Source organism: Monopterus albus, unplaced genomic scaffold (genome assembly GCF_001952655.1).
Source record: "Monopterus albus unplaced genomic scaffold, M_albus_1.0 scaffold29.1, whole genome shotgun sequence".
Classification (NCBI taxonomy): Eukaryota; Metazoa; Chordata; class Actinopteri; order Synbranchiformes; family Synbranchidae; genus Monopterus; species Monopterus albus.
The window spans coordinates 4260956-4288232 of NW_018127909.1; the positions used below are offsets into that span (position 1 = coordinate 4260956).

The window sequence follows — 27277 nt, forward strand, 5'->3', positions numbered from 1 at the left end:
AAATTTATGTTGTGCTTCCTGATAATATTGCCTAAAGGGAGCATGTATAAAGTGAAGAGAATTGGACCTAACACAGAGCCCTGTGGAACGCCGTGACTAACTTCAGTTTGTGTGGAACATTCGTCATTAACATGAACAAACTGAAATCTTTCTGATAAATAAGATTTGAACCAACTTAGCGCAGTTCCTTTAATCCCAATAACATGTTCAAGTCTCTGCAATAGGCTGGCGACCTGTCCAGGGTGTACCCCGCCTTTGCCCGCAGCTGGCTGGGATTGGCTCCAGCCCCCCGTGACCCCATTTGGGACTAAGCAGTTTAGAAAATGGATGGATGGATGTTCAAGTCTCTGCAGTAAGATGCTGTGATCAATGGTGTCAAAAGCAGCACTGAAATCTAAGAGGACACGTATGGAGACAAGTCCTTTGTCCGAGGCGGTTTCTGTACTATGATGGACTCTAAATCCTCAATCTGACGGCACAAGAATCCAACCAGCCACGTTGTAATCTGAAAGTATGAGAGAGGGTTATGGGAGGTTTATGTTCATTACTGCCCCTGTAGGAAAGACTAGCGATGTTCCACAGAGACACATGACCACCCAGTACCTCTGAGACATGTCCCTGATTGGGATGTGAGACTGGAGGGGAGCAGATGGGCTCTGCAGACAATTAAAGCTGCATCTTCTGTTTTGGTTCCTCCACTTTGTTTTTGTCATTCACCTCATGCTTAGTGCCATCTATCCTCTTTTTTTAACACCATTGCATCTACAACACCTCATTTCTTCTTCCTGCCCTCACATTTCTCCCTATCCCTCTTTTCCTCTCTTCACCCGCTCATCTCCGTTCAGTCTTCCCTCTCACTAGCCTTAGTTACCCTCCTTCCTCTCACACTTTAAAGACGCACAGTCTGTCTCTTTTCCTCTCTCCTGCGCTCCACAGCTCTCTCTCCCTCATCCTCCCTAACACCCCACCACCACCACCACCCCTCCACCCCCAGCCTTAATTGGGAGTCAGGGAGAGCAGTGGAAATCGCATTAACGCGAGCCCTGCCTGGGTGTGCCATCCATCTTCTTTTTTATTACGCCGCGCAGGGGCTGCCTGGGCGCTGCCGTTCGATTTGTCACCGGCCTCGTTCGCTGATAACAGGCATTTGTCATCGCCTTGCCTCCCTGTTAATGTTATCATCTCCTCCCTGACAGCCGCCCTCCGCCGGGGAGCGCCGGCGACAAAGCACATCCGTCAAGCGAATATTTCCACGGCTAAGGGGACCGCACACTGCAATAAGCCACATTAAAGCACTTATGAAGGGTGCAGGCCGAGTGTGCGCGAGTACGTGTCAGTGTATATGCACCGGTGCAGCACTGAAGTGTGCACTGCGCGCGCATACACATACTCGAACCCACGCGCACATGAGCGTGTTGTGCGCTTGTCAGTGCCGTAAAAGAGGCGAGGTGGGGGCCGACAGGGAGAGGAAGAGGTAATTTGTTGCAATTAATTACGCAGTGAGTGTGGCTTTGTTGTGTGGGAGAACATTTTATCTGTTGGAATGCTTCCTTCGCCAGGCTGTGATGCTATTTGTTTGATTTATAGCTTCTGCCTGCCCGAGGCGGAGTGAGCCTGCACGTGAGTGTGTTTTCACATGTGCACAATGCTGTGGCATTATCCACAGAAATATACTGTAGTCTCAGCGACAAGGAGCCCTTTGTTTCAGAGTGACGTTACATATGAACAACTACACAGTCCCTGGTTTTGCTTCTCTCTCTGGACTGAAACTCTTTTGTCCATTTGTCATTCAGCAGCAAATGAACAACTCCAAAGGTTGACCTTCCATCACCTAGCTTGCCTCAGCCTTTTCTTTTCTTTCTGTGGCAGGAAACCATGTTTGAGAATGCTGTAACGCTCAAATCTACTGCATCATACCGCACAACAATCCAGATGTGACATGTTGATGTCTCTAACGCTGGCCTGGTCTTCTCTCTTGTTCTCTCTCCTCAGTGGCATCAGGACAAGCAGGGATGTGACAACATTATCCTTTCTGCCCCAGCTGGGGGTTTGCAGGGCCCTTCTGCAGGGGCTGACAGATGGATCAGCCAGCCTAAAGGCAGTGGGAAGTGATGACAGTGAGAGGAGCAGATCTCCCCTCCTTCAACATGCTGTACAACTCCCAAATTTACCATAGTGCATCTCACATGGTATGCCAAATTTGAAACCCTGGCAGATAGCTGCAGTCAGGATGATGACACTTTTACATATTCAACGGACAGCGCAAAGCTTCTTCACACTGTGATCACACACAGTGTGAGGTCAATGATAAAAATATTAGGAGCTGGTCTCTCTTAGTACGATTTTAATTCACAGAATGTCTCGTTTAAATGCAGACAGAGCATGTCATATTCACTGAGGGAACTACAAACTAACAAGATTATTTTTATTCATTTGCTTGTCTGCCATAAGATCACATGCTTTCAGTTTCTGTTACCAGTTTCCAGTCAGTCCAAGAAAGGAAAACAACTTCCTGTGTGTACCGCCTCCTAGAGTTAATAAATCCGACTTCAGTTTGACACTTGTTTTGTTTTTTTAGTTCTTGAAATGATCGGGAAGACCTCTCCAGTGGATGCTGTGAGCCAAATCCATTTACAATATTAACATTTTTGACTGTCTCAGTCCCATGAACACTGAATGACTTCCCATAATGTATAACTACATTACTGTCCAAAAACAGGATGGACAAACACCAGCCAAATGGACTGGTAACAGCGTAGCAACCAATAGGTGTCTTCTGATTCTGATTCTTTTTTCAGTACCTGATCTACAAAGCACTAAAGCAAAATTTTTCTGCGGGCTTCTTCCCCATGTCGGACAATATTCACTTCCAGGACAACAGGGCAAACGCCACTTGCTGATGAAGACCAATCAAAAGCTCTAGATCAGCCACTAAATGAACCTTCAGGAAATATTTCTCAACTGATGTTTTTAAGATCTGTTAATAATCATTAATAATCAATCTTTTTATTACAACTTACAACTTTACACAGCCTTATTAGACAGCGGTACCTTTATTTGTTTTGTCCACAGTTAAAGTGTTTCAGACTTTCAGTGTTTCTTCTACATTAATAAAGTATGTTGGATTGCCTCTGTGTATGAAATGTGCTATATAAATAAGGCTGCCTTGCCTTGCCTAATATGCCAGTGTTGGGAATCATTATGGTTGTGGTTGTTTAAGACCCGCATTTCTGGGAATTTCTTTCATGGTGAATAAGTATTTGTGCTGTAATTGCAAGTTATATTTTCAGCTTTGATAGTTTTGGGTGAGATGCAATTGTGCCAGATAATATTTCTCTGTATTTTAATTTTCTGTGCATGGATACAACTTCCAGTTAGTGATGTCACCACAGTTAGATGAGTGTGAAGGAAACACTGGCCCCCAAAGAAACTATAGTGTTGTGAAAGCTCAGAAGAGCCGCTTTATATTTAATGGTACAGTGGGGTAAAGCAGGATTATAGATTACAGTATATGACTATGCTCTTGCTCTCATTTGTGGAAGCTTGCTTGCAATTATGACACCCAGGGAACAAAGCAGTTTACGGTTCAGTACATTAGTATAAAAGAAAAATGAGTTTCCAGTCACTCCACCATAGATTATAAGAGGTGGTCTTGTACAGCTCTTTAAGAAGTTCTATATCATTTGCATATATTTAAACAGGACATGACTACCACAGTAGCCACAATATCCAGCTCTTATGAGACAAAATGTCAAACGGAACAAAGGAAGAAATGAAAGACAACGCAAACACAAGCTCAGGTTCTTTGTCAAGACGTTCACCTTGAGCTGAACAGTGTAAACATAAAGTAATATTGTATTATCCACACGACTCTCGACCTTTAACCACTGTGTGAAACATCAGAGAAATGGTTTTCATACTTTCTGCCACTATGCTGATGGAAGCACTGCCTCAGAGGTGTTATTGCTATGATACGATTAGCTCTGTATCGAGCAACAAAATGAAGGCATTCAAAACTGAATTAAAAACTGTTCCAAAGAAGTAATGCAGAGATTAAAACTGAGAAACTAACTTAGCTCCTGTAAAAATGCTCTATGATGCAAAATAATGGGTTGTCATGTGACTTGATTTGAAACATGTGACTTCTATATCACATAACATATAGGACCTACACTTTGACTAAAAATTAACTGCTAAAGCAGGAATTACTGTGCATGTAAAAAAGTGACAACAGTTGGACCAGGCAAGTCCAATTTCATGGAGTGTGAATGAATGCAGTGGTCTTTGTAGTTTTCACATGAAGCAACAGATTTCTGTGGTTCCACCTCACACACCTACTGTAGTTTCTTTAGTCAAAAGAAACCATCATTAACATGTGGGCCCACCTCCTCTTGGCTTCTTATTTTTCCTCATGGTGGCCAAGGGTTCCATAGCCATTCATCACAGCCAATTTTAGCTCCTCTCGAAGGATGGTGTTCTTGGTGGCGAGCATCTGGCTGATCTCCATAAAGGTTTTGTTTTTGGTCTCAGGAAGGATGACGATGGTGTAGACGGCCACTCCCAAGCAGATTGTGCAGAAGATCAGGTAACAATAAGGACCAGCAGCCATCTGTGGTGGGAGGGCACTTGCTGTAACTTTGACTTATTTAAATAGTGAAAGCAATGAAAGCAAAATGAGACAAATTTGGTCACATAATGTCATAGATCACTGACACTCTCCATCTCAAAACACCTGTTGTTAACTGCTAGGAGCCATAAAATTTGGGCTAAAATAGGATCCATCAATAGTGACATGAAAACTAACAGAATCTAATAAAATTAACATTAATTTGAGCCTAAATATGATCAATTTTCATATGGCTGATATTAATGGGTTAGTTAGATTAAAAGCCAGGGGCTCAGAAATGTTAGGTTAATTGAATTTTTTTTTTTTTTTTTTTTTTTTGGCCATTAGGTGAAGCTGTAAACAGCAGTGACATTTTATCACCTTAAATTTGTTATGGCTGACATGTTACTAAACAGTTGCCTGTTTACACATCCAGCAGAAATGAAGCAACATTAATTAGTATTAATGTTGGGGTGACTGTGGTTCAGTGGGTAGAGCAGTCGTCTCCCAACCGGAGGGTCAGAGGTTCGCCGCAAAACCAAAACAAGCTGAAAGATGCTAAAATGCTCTGCAAATCTGAGGGGAATTGCAGAGTTGGGTAAATATTATTAGCATTACAGTAAAGGCAAGGTGAAACTGCTAGGTCTAGCTCCAACTGAAAACTAAGGGCTGTTTCAGACTCTGAGTAAACTACATGAACACAGCTTTGAAGGGTCACACAAGTTTATTTATGTACATATAAGCAGTGGCTGCCCTGCATCTTGGCAGATGCAGTGCACTGCACACTGACCTGTGGCCTTAATCAATTCACATGATATACTGTATCTGTTGCCAAAGTTGGATGCATCATTTTGCCTCTGCTACATTGTAGCTGGTAAAAGAAAAACAAGGCATATTTTGGCATGTCATAAAGATGCTGACAAACATCATAAATAGTTCTTCTGTGACAAAGACTTCAGAGTAGAGTGCGAGTAGAGTATTTGCATTAGCACCACTATTGGAAACAGGTGAAATAACACTCACACGTGTGTCATGTTACAAATTTTCGGATGACACATTTTGCTATGCAAGTACACACCAAACCCTACTTATGTATCTGGAAGCATTCATAGCTGTGAAGCTTGCATAGAGTCTGACAGAGCTCTAAGGCTTCTGGCAGCTCTAACGCTGTGCTTTTACATATTTTCTGTAAAACAGAGAGAATACTGATGACAGAATCACATGATCACATGGCCGGAACTCACGCAGAGTTCCAAAGTCACAGGACAGACAGATCATTGTCCTTTGAGTCTGTTCACCTGGAACAACACTGAAGACAATGAGAGACAGCAAGGTCACGAATTTAATTGGTAATTTTATTGGTATTTGGGGAGTCTCCTCTACTCAAACCAAACCAGACAGCCCTTATCATTACAACCCTGACACTGCAAATAGAGCCACAACTGATCCTTGATGAAAGGTCAAGATGAACTCAAATTCCTCAGTGGCAAATAGGATAAAGATTCAAATAAATGTCATATGGCAAAGGTCATTCACCTACACTTCAAAATGACTTCTGAGAAAAACAATGTGAAACGCACTCTTAGTGGATGTAAGCAGGACGTACCTCTAGGAATGGAAAGATGAAGCCGATGGCGAAGTTGAACAACCAGTTGAGACAACCACCCACAGTGTAAGCAGCTGGTCTGTGCGACTGCTTAAACAACTCTGCAGTAATCAGGAAAGGGACACCAGCTACACAGCAGAGACAAAACATATCTGTATCACTTCATAAGACATGTTCTAGTAACATTCTGTATTCATCTATTGTTTTGATCTACCTATAAACCTGTCATAATATAAATCACATTCGGTTTCTCGATGCAGTTGTATGAACCCACTTTGTGTTGTGAAATTAACATCAGCATCTTACTTCATTGATGAGTTGATCAATATTCCCACTACTCTTTGGCAGTCATTCAATGTAAATAGAACATGATACACTCTCCTCAAGTCACAGTGCTATTATATTACATTTTGTTTCTATATGTACTCCATTCTGTGTTCATTATTACTTAGTGATCGTAGGCTGACCAGACAGGCAGATGTTTGTCAAGTCGGCAAAACTCCAACTCCGAACCAGAAGAAAGGGAATAGCTTAGCTGAGACTTGTGCAATTCATTAGTTTGATACGAAGGATCTATGAGAAGTTGTCTTAGCTTTAAACACATAATTCTTCATTGTTAGAAGTGAAAGCTATGAAGGAGAAAAATGCATTAGTAAATGATGAGCTTTCCAAACGATGTCCTCATTATCTGTGCATGATAATTGCATAGAGAAAGGTTTAATATCATCAAATCAATAACTAGGCCATTTGTCAACATCTGTGGTATGTATGGGGGGCGTCATTGTGCATGCAAGGTTTCATCTCAAGGAAACCGTATTCATCATGGCTATCTTATGAACAATGAGCCATTAAAAGTCTAATTGCAGCAACAGAAATCCTCGTACACGCGCCGAGGTATGGATTTTGCCAGCTTGACAGATGACGTTATGTAAACCAGATTTGTCCTAATTCATCATCCTCACAGGTCCACTCATCGTAGTGCCCAGCATTGTAAACTATCGCCTCTTAATTCACTCCACTCAACTCATCCAGTGTACAAACGGCGGTGGGAATGGATGTAGTGTGGCAGTTATGATTTTCTAATCTACAAGACTAATGAAATACTATATCTCTTCACAGTCAGAGGAGGAGAAGGGAGGGAGGGATGTTGGCTTTTGGATTTTAGATGTGGTGCCATTGTTCAGGCATCCAGCAGGGAGCAGTGTTGCCTTACACACAGGGCTGCCAAAATCCATCGTAGTAGTGTGTGTACACTGAATTGAATTTAAGTGTTTCAAAGAGTTTACATTTTGGATGCAGAGAGGGTAGATGGACTCCCAAGATTTACCTGGGCCTATGCAGAAGCCAGCAATAATCCCGACAATACAGCCCATGCTGATGTAGTGCATGAAAGACAGCTGTGCCTGTGATTGGTCAAACACAAGTCAGGAGTCTGAAGTCACGAGTTGTAAGCACTGGTAAACAATTTGCACAGCTTGTCATTATTTTTCAGTTTACTGTATTTAAAAATTTTGATCATATGAAACATATTAGCAGCATGATTAACACCATGTGGAGCTGCTGACATTTACTTCATAATTACTCTATTGTTTTTGTGTGTGCTGTTATTTATAAGCCAATAATGAATTTCCAGACTTCACTCAGTTGGTTATAGTTTACTAAAGAGAACTATTTTTATAAGAATGGTAAATGTTTGCTATTTTACCATTAGATGCTATAGTCTTATAGATGTTTTCATGCAAAAAGAAAAGACAAAAAAAAATGTCTGTTTGCAAGCTGATGTAATATATCCCTACAGCAGCAGGACTTCACCTGTAAGAGCATGGATGCTGTGATCCCAGCACAGCAGAGTCCCATGAAGAGGTAGCCGCCAATCATTAGAGATCTTCTGCCCAGACGCTCAATGGTGAAACACTACAAGATGGACAGAGGCAGAATCTGTTGTGATTGGCTGGCTGCACGAGACATCATCAAGAAAAAAATAACGCTCGTGTTTTTATCCTCATAAATCTTCAGCCTGTTTAGTGTTTACTGGTGTACCACAGACATGGAGTACTGCGTGTATTCCATGTTCATCAAAAATTAACCTTTTGGATAAATATGGCACATTAACATTACATTCATATCAATCAATATGTTCTGTCCCTGAGAAATTAATAAAGCAATAGTAACAACAGTCTTTAAATAAAGTAAAAATTCTAGATTATTGTACATTTCATGTACATATTTGTTTAATTTTATAGTGACTAGTACAGAGCACAGTGCTAGAGTCTTAATAAGCTAGGCTAGTTTGCAACGACCTTCCCTAGATGTGCCTCTATACAAATATACAACACAATTAAAATACATGTACAATAAAAACACAGTGATACAGTAAAAGTTTGATTATTTGCGACTACAAGTGATCCGTCTTAAAAACATTTCAACATGGGTTTAAAATAATCCCAGTCAGAATTTCAGTTCTGTGGGTAAAGAGTTCAATCTCCATACAGAGAAACACATCTGTTTGGACTGAGACCAAACTATTTGACATGGAACATACATTCATTCTCAGTCTTACACAGCAGAACTGAAACTAACAATTATCTTATATTAATCTGCCTTATTCAATAGATTGTAAAAATGGTCCTTTCCAACAAGAAACCATCAGAGTGAAGCCACATTTTCACATAGCTTTTGTCTTATTTTGTACAAAAGCCAAAAGCTATTTGTTCTACAATCCATAACAGATTTTAATCCTTTGCATTTTTAATTGATTGATGACTGAAACCATTAATTTAGTGATTAGTCAGCAATATTTTTATTTTATTAAATATATAATAATAAAAGCATAAATAAAATAAATGTAAACTAGCACCACTTAATAGAGATATAAGAATCTCATCATAATGTGTTTCATGTGTGGTCATGTCAACTCACCCCCAGTGTCCCAAAGATGATCTCAACGACACCAGTTCCCACTGTTGTGTACTGTACATAAGGCTCTGGGATTCCTGCGTTTTTAAATATGTCATTTGTGTAGTACCAGATCTGAAAGTGACAGTGACCTGAGGTTTATTGATATGATTAATATGTTGGACCACAGATAGTGACATCTTACTTTAGTAATAAGTACACTCGCTGACTGAATGGACAGACACTTCCCCTAACCATCGCAACCAAATGGCTAACCCTTACCCTGACTCTAATCCAACTGTAAACTTAAAACTTAAGTTTAAAACTTAAAAACAATCTTAAAACCAAGGTTTAACACTCCAAAAGTTATGAGGACTGGCTAAAAGGATAGCATCAAAAAAAAAAAATCTGGTCCACATGATATAGACATATAAATAGACATGTATATTCATACACACATCTTTGTGGTTTTCACTTACAGGGTCTATACACAGACTTATATTCATTTCCAGGAGACTTACCCTAACCCTAACCAGACCTGCCTACCACCTAACCAAAGTCGATAGTTGCTGTAACATTACATCCCATCATTTTCATAAAATCTAACAAATTAGTTGTAGGGTCCAGCCTCTGGTCCCACCAAGGCAGTGTGCTCCAAGGGTTCCATCCACAGAGTATAGCATCTATAAAATAGCACCACCACCCCCAAACATACACACTTTGTAACTTTTTATTTAATCTCAACATTTAATCCAAGTTTCCGTATCACCTCATGGACACAGTTTTTAATCAATAAAATAATAAACAACATAAGACAGCAAAGAAACAATAATAAACTATTTTTCAGTATTATAGCCTACTTTTTTAGACATAGCACATGAATGATAATTATCTATCCATAAAATTATCCATTTTTAGTCATGTTTTTGCTGTAATCTTCTCCATTATAACCATCTCTTTAACCGTTTCTTTCCAGTGTTTTATGTTAGGGGCTTGTGGATTCAGCTAGAACATTGTACTTTTATTTTTTGCTATTAAAAAATCTCTTATTAAATAAAGAGCATTTTTCATTATCTGGTTTCCTAAAGGGGTCCCTAAGACAGCTAATTTTGGATGAAGGTTTAAGGTTATATCCAAAATAGTTTCAGGGTTCTTCTTGAACATCCAACCAAAACCCTTGTAGCGTAATACATGCCCATAATACTGTATGTGTCTGAGGTCTCCCCACTGGCTACAACCCCCTCCAACATAATCAGCAGTATTTTCCATATTTAGCCATTATAAGAACATTCTAAAGATCTTCCAGTTAGACTCCCTTCAGTTTGCACTATGTTAGTTGATGGCCAAATATGAATGCTTCTTCAATTCCACCTTCCCACCTTTTCAAATCTTTATATAAACCATACTGCAGTGCCCTGTAGACTTTTGAAACAACTCCCTTTTTAAACTTAGACTAAGATAGTTGCCTGGCCTAACCTCTCTTCTGAATGGGAAGAAATCAGATTAACAACCATTCACTCTGATAATCTTTACCCACTCGGTGACCATAGGGTGGAACACAAAGACTGAAAGCTCCACACTACAGACATTTTTATATTTATATTTGCACATATAAATAAACAACATATAGTCTAACAAGTTTTCTTAAAAAATGTTCAGCAAATCTCTGTAATATGTCTCGACATTTGCCCTTCATTGTGCATTCAAGGCTTTATGAATATTCAAATATATGCACCCCACCACCACTGCCGCCGCCGCCGCCACCTCCCTGACATAGACTGGTGAACTCACTGTATCAGGATGAGATTCAGGAGTGAAAACTGAAGAGATGCAACAGTTTCTGCTTGAGCCTCATTCACCCGTTACATAGCAATATTTTATAAAAGAGATATAAGCTGAATGTGCAAATGTATTTCCAGTCCGGCTGAGAGTTTGACAGTATGTGTTTATTTTCTCAGTTGATCCAACAGGTCATCTATCTGGGAGACTGGATTATTAGAAGCAGGTTGTTTGCATACAGCTGGACTACTAATACTGCAATGTTACTGAGCCAATCGTAGTGATTTAATTCCCTGTTAATACTTCAGCGTGTCTACTACCATCCCATAACATTTGATAGTATATCAGTATCATTTTATTTTTTCCACATGAGCCGTAACGTTATCTAATGAAGTTACCAGAGAACCGAGAGCTTTTATTCATTTGTGCTCTTGAGGTAATGTTTATAGTCCTTATATTGTTTAGTCCCTGTCCAAATAGAATAAACCCTGTTTGATCAGGTTTGCAACCTGTAGTCTTTGTGCTAGGGTACAAGTCAATCTTTTCATATCATCACCTAGTAAACTCACTGGCCTACACCCCTCACATTCAGTTGGCTCTTTGGCTTCTTTATGCAGGGGAGAGGTAATATCACCAGACAATGTTTGCGGAGGATCTCCTTTGGATTGTGCATAATTCAAAACTTTTACTAATATTGATGTGATCTCTTCTGCAAACAATTTACAAAACTTCACACAGATCTCTCTCTCTCTCTCACACACACACACACTTTGAAAATGAAAGTTTGTCTCTTTCTTTCTTAAGGAGCCAAAAAGTCACTCTGCTTTTTTGGAGCTTCCACGTGATTCATCATAGTGATCATTATCATCAGGCCAACCATCACTCATGCATTTGAGATACAGCGTTTCATCAATATGGACTCCTGACAAGTGCTCCCCTTGAAATTAATTTGTGTATTCTCATTAATCACACTTTGCTGATGCAACATCCATCATTGATGAGGTGTGGACAAGATCGTGATCTGTACAGTTAAATGCTGTCTTGTTGATTTAGTAACCATACGTAGAGCATATCATCAGCATTGGAGCACTGATGTATGCACACACACCTAAATAACAGAAAACATGCACAAACAGTTTGTATATTGTTTTGAACGCATGAATTATGTATATACAGTCCTGATGGGTTATAGTTTTTCAGACCAAACTGAAATCCGGTATACAATAAAAATCTTGTGTTATTTCTTGCAGAATAAACATTTTACATTTATGCACACAGTCTTTTCTAAGTGCAAAAACACCAGAGGCAATTCAACTGATAAAACACAGACGATTCTATGGACTAAGAATAATTACTTTATTTTTCAGTAGTCTTCTTCGTCCAGTCATTCAGAGTCATACTCTCAGGGCCCTGTTTTGAAGATCCATAGCGTCTGATTAAGATGCACTGGCGCAAGTGGTGTTTGGGTGTGTCCATGTTCATTTCAGTAATTTGTTGATGAAAAAAACAGTTCAAGCAACCGTGCAAGTAGCAAAGGGGCTCTACTTGATCTACTCATTAAAGCAGGGGTGTGTTTTGGGCGTAACATGCAATTAGTTGAACGTTTGGCGGATTGCTAGCATACTGGCAGACTTGCCGGGTCAGTAAGATTTTCCACTGAGGAAATGTCTCTGCCTGTGTGCGAGGTGAAGATGCAGCATCAAAATGGTATTTATTATACATACCTATATATTGATGTGCACAACACCCAGTGAACACGTCGTCTTTTTATTTTTTTAAAGCCTTGCATGTCCTGTGCCGTGCGTTCCAGGGTTTAACAAGCACAAACCTGCATTTTGCTGATCAGTGGCACAGTCACTTTGTGCACCCTCAAATTACCAACGTGTCCAAAATTTACCTGGACACACCCCATCTTCAACCAGACACACCTGCTGGCGCGAAGTCAGACTGCTGCTTGATAAAAAGGCAACATGATGTGCAAGTCATAGAAACAGTATTTGGACAGGTAAAAAATTAGGAAACACAGATGTGCTATCTGCTCCGCATGCCTAAATCTTGAACACAGAGCAGCCCTTGCACATTTTCCTCTGACACTTTCTCCAGCTCTTCCAGGCCAAACTCAAGTTGCTCCTCAACCATCCAAATGATATAGTCCTTCTTATGCATTTACCAGTTACACAGCCAGAGCGAGGCACCTTAAGGACACACTGCACCTGTCTGAAGAGACTAATCTGAAGGCTCTTAATTCAAAGAATCAGCAAGGTCTCCAAGGTCTTCCCAGATCATTCAACTCTTCACAACCAGGAGGTTTGGTTTGTGGTTGCATGTTTTACTGTACAGTAGAAAAGATTAGTTATTCCATTTAAGCCTCAACCTTGAAATTCTATGCTACCTGGCAACCATTTCCAAACCTTTTGGAAAATATCAAAACTGAGAAATCAAAATCAGATTTATTTTTTGGAGAAAGCATCTTGTGACATGGCTATTTCTCAGTATGCAAGACACAGGGTTCATATTAAATAAAGTAATTCATTCAAGGTTATAAGATGCATGCCTCCACTTTAAGCTCTCCTGAATTTTAATTGTGTGCTTTGTGTCACTGAGCTTGGACATGTGGGCTCTTCTGCATGTCTGAGGTCCTCCAGTGTTCCTGTGGGACTCAGCAGGGAACAGTCCCGCTGGGAAATGGTGCCACCATGCGAGCCAGCACACCTAGAGTCTCCATTCAGATTCACATGAAGCAATGAGTGCAAGAATATGTTTGACTTTGTGTATGAATGGGTGGACCTTCTTATGTGGGGGAACACAGAGAGCACCAGGAGATAATGAGGCGTGGTCATGTTGCCCCCTGCTTAGTTGCTCAGTGGTTGAATGCACGACTGTGATATACAGACAGGGGGAGGTGCAGATGGGAGGAGCACAGCGGGGTACTGTAGCAATATGAGCTCTCAGTCTCATATAATAACTGCACAGACTTTGCACAGCCACAATGTGAGCACACACACAAGGACAAAAAAGACACAGTCTATGTCTACTCACCACATCAATGCCAGACAGCTGCATGCCGATGTTGGCCACCACAACAGTGATGACCTGCCAGCGGACACAGCGGTCCATGAGCAGGCCACAGACAGAGACGGTCTGAATGGAGGACAGAGAACATTTTTCCTCCTCCATCTCCTCAACTTCTGCCTGGATATTTCCTTTAGTGCGGTAGCAGTTTAGGGCTAAGGAACAGAAAGAACAGCTTTTAAGATATAGTAATACAAGTATATTATTCCTGTGATAGTTTGATCCTCATAATACGATTCACTGACCATGAAAACCTACCCTTAGCATTTGGAATAACACTGTTATTGTTATTAGTTTGAAAGTTATTCAAGAAGAACTATATTTCAGTAATGGAGGTTTTCTTCAAGGTGCAGCTCAGTAACTTTTATTGATACATCTGCTGACAGCCTTATAAATCAGCAGCATTTCAGCTAGGATTTGATCTTACTTTCAAATTTGTTGTCTCACAGTAGCAAGTTTTCTGCAAGCCCTATAAATTTGAACAATCTGGATCAGCAGACCCAGAATATTACTTGGATCCAAATCATGCTTGGGTGAGTGGTACAGTAGATCTTTTTGGGATCCTATCATGCCATTTGTGTTCAAGCATTCTAGGCATTGTGTATGAAGAGGAAGAATTGGGTTTCTAACCTTTGATGGTGGCATCCACATTTCCCTTCTCTATGAAGAGGTATCGAGGACTCTCTGGAAACCATGGCAACAGCATCAGCTGAACCATGGTAGGACACACCACAAGGGACAGGAGCAGAGGCCAGTACTCTTCCTGTGTAGAAAAAAGAAACAGCTTAATAACACCTTGTTAAAAATTACAATCAGCAGCTCTCTCTCTATTCCACGTATCATAATATGTACATACTGTAAAACAGGATGCAAAAGCATCTCTGGACGAAGTAAACCACAGAAAATAGCTAGGTGATAGGAGGTTGTCTGTGTAACTGCTCTTCACAGTGGATAGTGCTCCTTCCTCTTTATGAAATATTGTGTAGGGGAGCAGATGGAAAGAGCAATATTTTATCAAGAGATACCGCATATAGAAAAAAAACATGAATGAGAGGAGAGGAAGCAAGAGCCACTAAAGAAGTATCATCTAGTTATAGCATGAACAAGCAATATGTAAAGCATTAGAAATAGACATCAGATTTATTCTGTTCTGGCTGTTTAAGTCTTTGTCAGTGTTTAGTTTGCAGGCCCTTGTGCTGCTGGTCATTTTTGGATCACAGACTCTCAGCAACATCAGGACTAGGCTGAATTTAGAACTTACTACCTGAGAGTTATAACATCTATGTCTTTCGGTGAAAAGACTATATGACAGTCGACAAGTGCAGAACACCATGGTACCTTTCCCAGCAGCTCAGGGAGCCCCAAGGCCTGAGCGATGAAGACGCCAAGACAAATGTGGATGGTGGGAACAAGGCCTAGGAAGCCTCTCAGGTTCTTGGGCGCGATCTCACTGAGGTACATGGGCACCACACTGAGAGAGATCCCTGTTGAAAACAGAGTGAATACGACAATTTAAATGCATGCTGAATTTTCATGATAGGATTTCTCTTTTGAATGTTTAGGATACTTTTTAGGTTCCTGAAGAAATCATATATTGTGTTCATATCATTAGATACTGTATTTAGTGTCTATTATTTCTTAATGTCAACTATTAAATTTCTATGCAAAAAAAAAACTCCAGGATTTTAACATTCTGTCCCTGAAATGCTGTATATTATAAATATACAATAAGAATATTATTAATCAACATAACCAAAGATTATAGCTAATTTTCATCATTTGCAAACTTTATTACAAATGAAACAACTACAAGTCAACAAAGGTCACATGAAACTGCTCTGCATGGGCTAAAACCCACAGCTACTTATCTGTCTGTGTAATATGCGGTTGTAGCTTTGCATCTAATCTGCAAAAATGTAACTGTCAGCACTTAAATTGCGTCTCATTTCTGTTTTATGTCAAGTACAATAGTGACACCGCAGGCCTCCCTGAGTACACTCCCATGATGAAGCGTCCAACGATAACCATCGCAGGCATCCTGCACAGCCTGCTGAAGCCCATAAGGGTTCCTCCTATGAACACCAGCACAGTGGATCTCACCAGTGTTCCTTTCCTGTTTGGACACATAGATCACTCTTTACTTAACCTTCTCAATAAATACGATGCACTGCCAGAAGAACAGGCTGATGGCATTTTACAAATATAAGCATGCATTTAGCATGAATTACACAGAGAAGAATCATCCATACACACTCTAACCTCCCATATTTGGTAACAAGTACGCCCACCAGCAGCGCTCCCATCATCCCACCAATCGCAAAGATGGACACAGTGAGGGAGTACAGAGCCGTGAGGAACTGCTCATCTGGAGTCCAACCGTAGCTTTCTACAATCGTCTCATTGTAGAAGTCTTTGATGTACTGATGGAAAAACAACAAAAAAAAGTATTTAACTTTAATTTTAACAATGTCCAGCATGGGATTAGATAAATAGATTTGGGGACTGAACAGTAAGGCAGAGGACACAGCTTTTAAAGTTTAAAAAAAGATGGGATTTTTTATTCACCCAAAAATAAGTAAAGAAAAAAAAAATACAAACAATATCAATATCAAATAAACTGGGCCCTAAAAGAAGTCAACAAAAGATAAAGAAACTCAAAATACAGCAAACTGAATTGCACAGTACCTCAAACAAAAACCAAATGACACAAATGGGGAGACATACTGTATATACTGGCTGGCCAAACCAATAACACACACAGGGAACAGACACCAGGGAACAGAAAGAACATTACCTAGCTAATTCACTGCTGCTGGTGGTTTAGGCCCTGACATGTTGAAGGCCAGGGCTGAGGCCTTCATGGTTCCGATATACAGATTATGTAGAATTACGAGATATCCTCTCCTTTTCCCAAATATCCTACTTCATTTTTCCAATCAATCCAATTATGTTTTTGCACAAGACAAAACCACACACACTAAGTCTGAGATCCAGGTAACATAAGAACATGATATTGCAAAAAGAAAGAAACTGAACAAGATTTAACTCATATACCCCATCATTCAGACCTCAAGCATTAAAACTGTGGCCATAAAATTTTACATCACCTCATTAAGTATTTCCCACAGTTCAACACATCCACATGCCAGCATAGTCTTGCCATTTCTACAGGGCACTGAGGGATGAAGAGATGCTTCAATCCGAGTGTGAGGTAGCCATCTTCCTGCACCTTATTCATGTGACTTTTTTTAAAAGAGGAAGTTCATCGAGCCCCCACAAAGTCAAATCTAATGTGATAGGAAAGGAATCATAAACTGCATGCTTGATAAGAATTCGAAAACTGAAAACTGAAAAGCACATTGTAGTACTGCTGCTCAATACAAACTCACTCCTCTTTAACTACAGCTATCTGGTTACGATAAACATATAAAAAGGACAGCAAGAAGTTTAGCTCTGAAAATCTAAGTTGATTACTGGGATACATGGAGTCAGGTCTTTAGTTCTGCAGATATACTATGAAAAACTCCTCAGTGAACCTTTGCCTGCCTTTTAATTTTGTTAGCTAATGTCATGACAGCAGTGAATCCTACAAAGGCACCCAAGTCACATGGATGAGGGTTAAAGGTTTGAACTAACCATATTAGTAGTAATTTGCAGTATTTGCAACACTAACCAGTTTTTACATGGAGTTAGCAAACGCTACATGGTTCACAAATTTTCACAATGGATAAAGCTGCATATCTGGGAGAGACCTGCATGATGAATGTTTGGCAGGACGTGAAACGGTCAAGATTCTTGTGCAAGCTGCTGTTTCTTGTCTGAAGCCTCCATGGTGCTGACATACTTTTAGTAAAGGAAAAGACATTGTGGGAAATAAACTGATTTTCTTTCTTGCTGATAGTATGATGAGAAGATTGATATCACTCTCACATCTATGCACTAATCATAGAGCTAGAGCTGGAAGGTGGTTAACTTAGCAACTGGAAGCAGGGGAGAGCATTTCCCATGAAACCACAAACTGTCATTTTTATATTTTTGTTTGTGTACAGCTTAAACAAATGGAGTACCATATACTAATTAGTCATCTTTAGAGGTGTCAGTAGCTGTATTTTTTAAACTTTGGACGGTACCAGGCTAGCTGTTTCCCCCTTGCATCTAGTCTTCCGGCTAAACTACATGGAGATAATGTAATTATCTGAAGTTCAGGAACAGGACCTGAACTACACTTCTTCTTTCATTTTCACACTATTTAAACCCACTGAAACTACCATACTTCCATTTCTTATTAACACAAACCTGTGCGGGAGAATTGACGACTGCCAAATTGTAGCCAAAGAGCAATGAGCTGCCGAACGAGGCCAGGAAAGTTACTGCCAGCAGTGACACTGTGAGATGCTGAGGAAATGTTAGAGAGAGAAACAACAAAGAAAGGTTCAGAGGTCTGAAAGCAACATTTAGACCAATGCAAGAAAAATCCCTGAGGTTAGATTTAATGTGAGATCACAGGAGGTAATTCAGAACCAACGTTAAAATGTACAGTTTTGTAACCTAGTCAGTGGATTTGTCTTATACAGAACACTTTAAACCGAACAGTTCAACAGAGAAGTGCTTTTATTGACTAGTTTAATGCTCAAAAGCTAAATTACGTGCCCTTTATCAGACTGTTTTATAAGCTATTAAAGACATCAGCTCATAATGTATGAGATATAGGCTGGACAGGAGTCTGTGATCTTTGGACTTTGCAGCAGATGGAGCAGCTTGCAACTGAATCAGAAGTGACAGAAACTTGGACAGATCCGCCTAGCCCGCTCTGGATGAAGCAGTTGGAATAAGATGAAAAGATCTCAGGTAGTTTAGAGCCACTATCAAATACAGATTTGCTGTTTAGGCCCAAAGTGAGCTCGTGTACAGTTTGAAAGAAGAGAAGTTTTCTCATGAGGCCACTTGGAGTTACGTACAAATGGTAAATACATAAGCTACTTCTGTTCAGTGGCTGAGAGAAACCAAGTAGGTGCATGCAAATTCTGTACTTAAGTACAATTTTGAGGTATCTGTACTTTGAGTATCTGTATTTTCCGTCACTTCATATTTTGACTTCTCTACATTTTAGAACCAGAAATTGTACTTACTAGTTACCTTTCAGAATCAGATCAATTAAACACAATACTGTACAATCAGACTTTATTGATCCTCAATTATAATCTTTAATGTGAAATGTGCCATTCTGCATAATGAGAACTTATACTTTTTTTTACCTAAAGTATATTGTGATGCTAATACTTCTGTACTTTTACTTAAGTCACATTTTCAATGCATGACTTTTACTTGTAACAGGGTATTGTTACTGTGGTATTGCTACTATTAATTAAGTAAAGAATCTGAGCACTTCCTCCACCACTGTTTCGGTTGACCGCCTAAACATCCAAAGTCACATGAGCCCCGCTCTGTCTTCAAAGGGCCAAGGGCAGTCTACTGAATGTTCATGAAGACTGGCCTGGAGCTACCTTCTCAGCTGCCGTCCTAAATTCCAGCACAGTGATCTTAGCTGACCTCCACGGTAGAAGGTCAGTGGGATTATCATACGTTCTTGTATACCCACAACTTTGGTTCAAGCATCCAGGAGACTGGTAGCAGCACATCACACAGTGACCCCACCGGTAACAAGGTCTTGTTATTTTTATGAAAGGTTTACAAAACCCGAGATGATTGTATCTTAATATATTTTTTTTCAAATGAATCCACTGAACACATAAGATACTGGGGTGTTAATGAGTCAGAGCAGACAGAGCAGAGGGCTTCTGCTCTGTCTGAACAATAACAGTACAGACAGCTTTAATAACTTAATTTTGCCTGTAGCAGCCTGATGGAGAGAGTTAAATGACAACACATGAAAACAGCTCATGGCAGACAATGCTGGTCGGTCAGCATTCATCGATCATCTGTCAGATGTGCAGCTCTTCATATGTTAGCCTACATCATTTGGGTCAGAGCTCCAGGTGTTTAATCTTTTACCATAGCTGTTTTGCTTTTAATATTTTCTTTGGTCTGGTCTGATTTAGGCTGTGAGCATCTGGCCATCCTGACTCAAGCTATAGTGAAAGGTCACACAGGAGATGTTTCAATGTCAAAACACCCCCAGGTGTGATGGAAATAACTGCCTATAACATGCTGTAAAACCAGTTCTTGATTAGCATGTAAGGTGCAGCCAGACTCAGGTGCAAGTTGCCCCAATACCCAGTACTGTGCTTATGCACAGCACCTGAAAATGGGTGTGCCACAGGGTTATAAGTAGATAACTTCAGCTGCTTAATTCTTGTCACTCATTTGCTGACTTTATTCTGTGTTCAGTGACCTTTTGATCAAGATTCCTGTGCTAATGCTATTGTCTGGTAAATAAAATACACAAGGACAACTAAGATGCCTTCATCTCTTTTTTTCCCCACAACACTAGGCAGCATCTGTGATCCTGAGCCATATTTGGATGTTTTCAGATGTCTCTGACAGTACTGAAGACAGGTGTGAGGTCAGAGCAGGAGGATCTTACAAGATTATCTAGGAAATGTGACTAAGAAGTGTTCACTGTATAATATCAAATCCTACTTTGTTCAACTGAGCCGGTAGAAAACAAGAAAATAAAAAAAGTTGATCTCCCCATTTCAATTATAAGTTTTAACAGAGCACTCACCGCGCAGATGTTTGCGTCGTTTCTCGGTAACAGTTCTCCCTCCATTTAAGTCATGAATAATTATCCCTGTGTGTGATCTGCTCATTCGAGATGAGAAACAGCTCATCTGCACAACTTTTCAAAACGCTTCATCCTGAACCCCCATTTGTAGTTCCCTCCCATGTCCGGGAGGACGCATGTGGCTTGATGAACAGAATTTCCAATCACCGGAGCGCATTGTGGAACTGGCCCGCCCCAGCCGTGAATTGTTGGCTCCGCTCCATAAGCGATCACATGAGCCAAGTGGTTCATCCTGCACTTCAAAATGTACTTATACAGTTCTTACTGCACATCCTGTGACTGACTTTTGCCAGAGGCATTTATAAGATTAGCAAACATCAGGGGCTTAGCCTAGACCCAGGGGCATGTTCAGGTTTACATTTTCCAAGAAGAGGAGGTGGATAACCTCAACACTGAACAGTACAGTACACTAACAGTCAAAAGTTTACACACTTTCCCACTGCAATGAGAAAAAAGTGCAAAAGTATGTCCAGACTTTTAACTGTTAGTGCCATTTCTGCGCATTGTTTGAAAATTTTAAAATAAAATTGTATACGAGGGTAACTATTTCTCATCAACTACAACAAAGTGCCTTTATTTTACCAAGGTAAGTGGACATAATGGGACAAAAGGCGACACATATATAAAGTGGCCGTTTATTCTTCGTGGCCATGCCATCACAGCACAGGATGTAGCTCTCTGGATCTTTGGTATCATTTCATCTGCCTAATGTTGCTCCATCAAACTTCTCCTCCCTCCTGCTATTTCTTGTTACAATATATATTCCTACACAGTATCCTCGAATACACAGCCAGTGTGCTCCTACAACTTTAACCTAACAAGTTGAGATTAAATGGCTTGTGTCATATGACTTCTAGCCCTGTGAAATATTTGTGGCATCATGCTGCTTTTGTGTAAGAAATACATTATGTTGTGAATAGGGACACAACTCACATGGCTGACAGCATGAAGGAAGCAAACAAACACTACTGTGCAATGATATGACCTATTCAAAGACAGGGTACAGTGGAGGGATCTTTATTTTTTACCAAGTTGCTCTGAAGTGACCAGAGATTAATCAGTCTTTTGGACAAAGTGTCATCCAAAATGGAATTGAATCAAAAACCATTTTAGATTAGCATTGTGTCTAGAAAAGCCTTTAAATTCACCATACATTTGTGTTCTTTGTTTATCTTAAAGTTGCATTAAATGATTTTTGGTCACTTGGGGGCAGCACACAATACTGGCATTCATAATAACTCCATATAAAGTAATGGTGACCATCTTAAACTGGAATTTTACGTCTTCCGGCTGCCTGTACAGTTGCTTCAGAAAGTATTTAGACTTCTTCATTTTTAGCACATTTCATTGTATTGTAGGTTCCATTCTATATGGATAAAATTGCCACTTTGCTCATCAGGCTCAGTAACCCATAATGACATGTTTTGTTTCATACATAGTCATGTGTTGCTGGAACCGGAATGACGCCACATTACTTTTTATTTTCTTCAAAGAGAAGAAATAGAATATTTAATCCGGTTGAATTTCATAAATGTTACATATTACGTGGATGGTTCACAGCGACACACATTTGGTGTCGAATACAGACCCTGTTTACAAAAGACAAGTGACAGAATGAAACTCACGTCACCCAGACTGACAAACTAGAGCATAATCTTCAAGGGGGCCTTGGAGACAAACATCAGATGCAACAATCAGCAGCAGAAACTGATTTAAGTGATGCTGGGATGTAAACAGACCTGTGTACCTGTGGGTGATCAACTGTAGGCCTACATGACACAAGCGAGGCACAGGACGGCCAGTATCAAGCCCCACACACAGCTGATGAGGTCAGTGAACAATGGATGCGTTTTCTAGTCAGTTAACACTTTTGAGCAGAGAACATTTGACTCCATGGAGATTAAGTAATAAGACTATGTATGACAATAACCTTCACCCTGTGACAAGTGGCTACTAACTCACACTGTTATTCTTCCACACCAGAGAATAAAGTCAGTTTAAAATTTGGTTATGTGGGCAATTACAGTTGACTAGTTTAAATGTATGTAAGCTTGCCACCTCAGAAAAAGTGTTTACATGGCCCTTGAAACAAGCCACAACTTAACTGTGTGTATGCACAAGTGTGAGTCATCGGTTTGCTCTGGTATTTCAAAAAATAGCACTGCACCTCTGGTCATCTAATCCTTTGTTGATATAAAAATATTGATGTGTGGCTTTAGACATTTACAGCATTACCAGTGATGGTCACATGGTTTCAGGGAGGATGGCTGTCATGAGCTACAGGTAAAGAATGTCACAAATTTTAAAGCTCATGAAAAATCTGCGGAGTGTGAGCACCAAAATTAACAATAGTTTAAAGTCAACAAAAGAAGTTTTATAAATATAAAAGTAAACAAACAGTCCCAACCATTTTTTTTAATCCGTCCTTCAGAAAATAATGATAATTAAGTTTAAATTAGCCCCAAAGAAACAACCAGCCTATTCAAGCGTTATCACGCCATTCAGTGGCAGATATCAGATGTTATTATATCACCACAATTAAGCTTCAGTAATGGCAAACTGCACCTACAGTACCAGTAGGCCAGAAGGTACATATCATTAATAGGTGTTATAATTAGGTGACCACTAGTGGCTACAGTAATTAGCAACAGTGACCATTAAAGAGCGACAAAGTTCACATAGGGAGGAGACTGGAGTGAAAAGAAGGGCAACAATGCACAGGACACTGAAATGAGGGACTGCTCGAATGCATTAGACAGAAGGATTTCATCTGAGAGCAGGTTCGTCAGTTACGTTCAAGTGCTGAAAGCTGAAAATTGTTGAAAACAAGGAGACTGAGCTCAGAGCTCAGTGTCTCCTGGAGGATCCACACTCACTGGGCTGCTCAGAACAAAGCCAAGACTGGAGACTATAACAAACACACCAATCACAGTAACCATTACAGTATTCTCTGTACAGAATATTCACCCTTATTTCCTCTTTTCATATCCATGCATTATTATTCATTCATTCCTTCACTGGAAGGAAGACCCAATGGGTCTCATGTGACTTGAGGGCTTGTGAGTGGTCATGTCTCAGTATAACTCAGATAAAAATCCTTTTCCCTGCCCAAACTCTCCTACAGCAAACTATCACATGACTATTCCTCCAGCATCTCTTGCATTTATTACCATCATCAGGATCATTCACACAAAGTTTAGGTGTAAAACCAAAAAGAGATCTGGACATTGACAAATAAAAAGGCTGTGAAAGGAAATGAACATCTCACTGCCATAATTTAACAAGAGGGACATCCCATAATCAAGATCTGGAACTACATGATTTAATTTCCTCTCAACAGTGAATGAGATGTCATTTGATAAATTACCCATCAATACCAGACAGTAGGGGATACTGTGCTGGGAAACGTGATGTGTGCATGTGCACACATGTGCCTCTGTGTGAAAACTAGACTGCGTGTGTGTGAGTCTGTCTTGTGTGCACAGACTCTGCAAAGACATTTTGCTACAGTGAGGGTCCTCGCAAGCATTTGTGTGTGTGCAGCGAGCACAGAATAACCTCACATTAGCAGCCCATTATTTCAATAAACCTCCTCTTGCATCCCGTTGACAGATCATCTGCCTAGAAGAGCAGATATTGTGGCCTTTAATCAGTCAGCCCCCTCTGAGCCGCCGTAGTCTCTTGTGCAGTATTTAAATTCCTCATTTACTCTGTTGCAGGCGGGACGCGCCTGTCCCCCATTGTTCGTTCTGAATAAACTGGGGAGCTGATCGTGTTAAGTGCGACCATGATTGATGGCTGCTGATGAAATCTAATATACTCGCCCCATGCCATCGTTTAGCAGAAACAGGATTAGAGAGAATGACTCCAACAAGAGCTGATAAAAGGTAGAAATGTACTTAATGTTGCTTTTTAAAGCTGAGGAGTTTGGGCTGTGGTCGAGTAACTTTGAACAACTGCTACATGATGGCTGTGTTTCTTGTGTGTGTGATGCAAATGTGTGAGGTCATTCAGCACAGTTTACTCATTTTACAACCTTGAAAGAGAGTGAATGTCACCAGCCAAGCCGTCCATGCTCATTCATTTCTCAGTTGAATCACAACAGTAATTTACAGTTACCCCTGTGTCTGTAGTAAGATCAGCTGTTAATGGCAAAAATTTGGAATTTGCATTTTCACAGGCATATTTAGATTCTGCATTCCGGCCTGTGGTTGCGGTTGGCACATGATTTCTGTGTTTCAATGTAACGGTGAACATTTAAGAAACAGAGAACATTTGGAGGAACATGGGGAAGTGAGATTTTAGTGACCTCTTGTGGGATGTGTGCTTCAGTTCATGATGATCGATAAAAGGTATAAAATAGTGTGTATTCTGTGTATGGTCTGGTTTAGATGCTTCACTGGAAAGATCAATGGTTCTCGCTAAAGGATGCATGGACAAACTGGGTAACTATACACATACTCAGGAACCCACGTGAACCAGTCATTGGTCGCAGTGACACCACGTCATCTTCCTCTCCTCTCCTTCGTCCTCTTTTCTGTTTAATCCACTTCACAGCTACATTAGCACTTGATTTGGATGTAGTGGGTCTCTCTCCTCCCCTCCTGCCCATTCCCATTGGCTGCGGCTGGCCCCCAGCCCAACCCACCTGCTCCAAGGCACTCTCCTTAATGTGACTGACCGAGGATGATGGATCACCCTCTGTCACTTCTATCTCCTCCTCCAATCAACAACCAGCCATGGAAATTGATTGTTCTAATTTGCTCTCATTATTATTATGATATTAAGCACAATATACAGACACAGCTCACTGTCAGAACTGGGCAACGGCATCATTAGTTACAGGGGCTGGAGAATATGCCTCGGCAGGGTTTTCTCCCACAGACGCCAAAATGTAAAGGAATCAGTGAGCGTTGGAGAAACACACTGCTTTTTCTTAATAAGATTTGCCACGCAGCCCCTCACTGAGGTGATGTAGCATCTAATTAAGTTCAAATCGGTGCATCTGGGAAAGAGAAAAAAGAAGATACGATTAAGTTCTTGCGTGTCAGATGCAGCATGTTCACGTGCAGCAGCCTGATCAGGGGAAGTGGGAGGTGCCAGTGTGATCTCTGCATATAAAATGACTGCAAATCTACTGTTATTAAATGATGCTTGGAAAATACAACTGTACATTCAGAGAGTGAACGGAGTGAATAACAATGAGAGCACACAATTAAAGAACTATCCCACTCAGTTTGTTGTTGCATACATGCATCATTTTTCTAGAAATTACTTATATGCAATGCACTGACATAGACATAAAGTACATATTGTTGTTAAGTGACTTTGTGGATGACCTTTCTCATTCTTCATCTTCTAAAGCCTCTTTTATTTTCATCATCAGGCCTGAAGAAGAGCAACCAAAGGTCAGCAGTATTATCATTCTGACTGCTAGAGGCCTTCTCCCCCCTCTGCTGCATTCACAAGCCTGGTTTGAGATGGTACAAATGAGACTCCAAAAGGCCAAAGCAAATACCATGGAAATCTGCTGATCCTGATATTACCACAGCAGCCCCTCCAGCTGTATACTACTCCTCTGTTCCACAGATCAAAGTGTATCCCCAGTCATGCTGTTACCAGCCCAGAGTATATTGGATAGTGCTTACATTAACACACAGTGTCTAACAAACCGCTTATGCTTCTTTAATTGGATTACAAGGAGTGCTGCATTCCCATTGGTGAGATTAGGCGGGTCCGGGCACAGAGCCGACTCCCCCTCCTCTGGCTGAGCGAAGGCTCGGATTCGTTGTCACCCCTAACAACCTACAGATGCCAGATGTTTGATTGGTGGAATGGAGCTGGCACTGGTGTTTATTGGTCCATGACAGTGTAATAAGAGGGGCTGCCAAGTCGACTGTCAGGGTGGTAAAGTGTCTACTCTGATCTAGAGGTGATTAATGAGGCTATTTATTTATTTACTGGCCTTAAATACAGTTTGTGTAGATTTCTCTAAGTAGATTTAAAGGTCAGGAAAGACAAATAGAACAAAGGACTCAAGCATCTGCTTTAGCTTTTATAAACCTAAAAAAATGCTCAGTGTATGCTCTAGTGTTGGCTTCTTTGGTTTTGTTTGTAAAGGCAATATAGCGTATAAAATCATTGGCGTTAAAAACAAAATCATTTTCCTTAGTTTTAGTGGTATCAAGATGTGCAAATAACAGCGCCGTAGCTACAGCTGAAGACATAGAGTTATTGTTCTCTGTATTTGTTCTGGAGGAATTTATATACTAATACATAAAATGGGTTTCAGTTGCTTTTTGACTCAGTATCATTTCACCAATTTTTATCCAACAAAATAAATAAATTGATGAAGGATATGATGTAAAATTTTAATTAAACTCTAGCTAAAATAATTGTTAGCTGCCAAGTTTGTAAGCTAATAAAAGAAAATATAAAATGAGCCCCTGTGTTGTGATGACTTTGGCCTTATTCGGCTGTATGAGCAATGATACTGAGCTGCACATTTGATGAAGGTGACAAAATATGGAAATAATGGTACAATATTGTTATTATACTAAATAAGAATTTTTGT

General features: G+C 40.3%; 1 protein-coding gene across 1 annotated transcript; it reads right to left on the bottom strand.

Moving 5' to 3' along the window:
* Nucleotides 1-4399: 4399 nt before the first annotated feature.
* slc2a15b (solute carrier family 2 member 15b) lies at nt 4400-20746 on the bottom strand. Its single transcript, XM_020596295.1, has 12 exons — nt 20644-20746; nt 18255-18353; nt 16218-16378; nt 15950-16071; nt 15297-15445; nt 14589-14721; nt 13926-14113; nt 9132-9242; nt 8025-8126; nt 7540-7615; nt 6213-6340; nt 4400-4609 (listed from the first exon to the last, which is right to left on the bottom strand). Exons 1-12 carry the CDS (start codon nt 20686-20688, stop codon nt 4400-4402), a joined length of 1524 nt encoding a protein of 507 aa, XP_020451951.1. The 5' UTR covers nt 20689-20746.
* Between the last annotated feature and the right edge of the window lie 6531 nt (nt 20747-27277).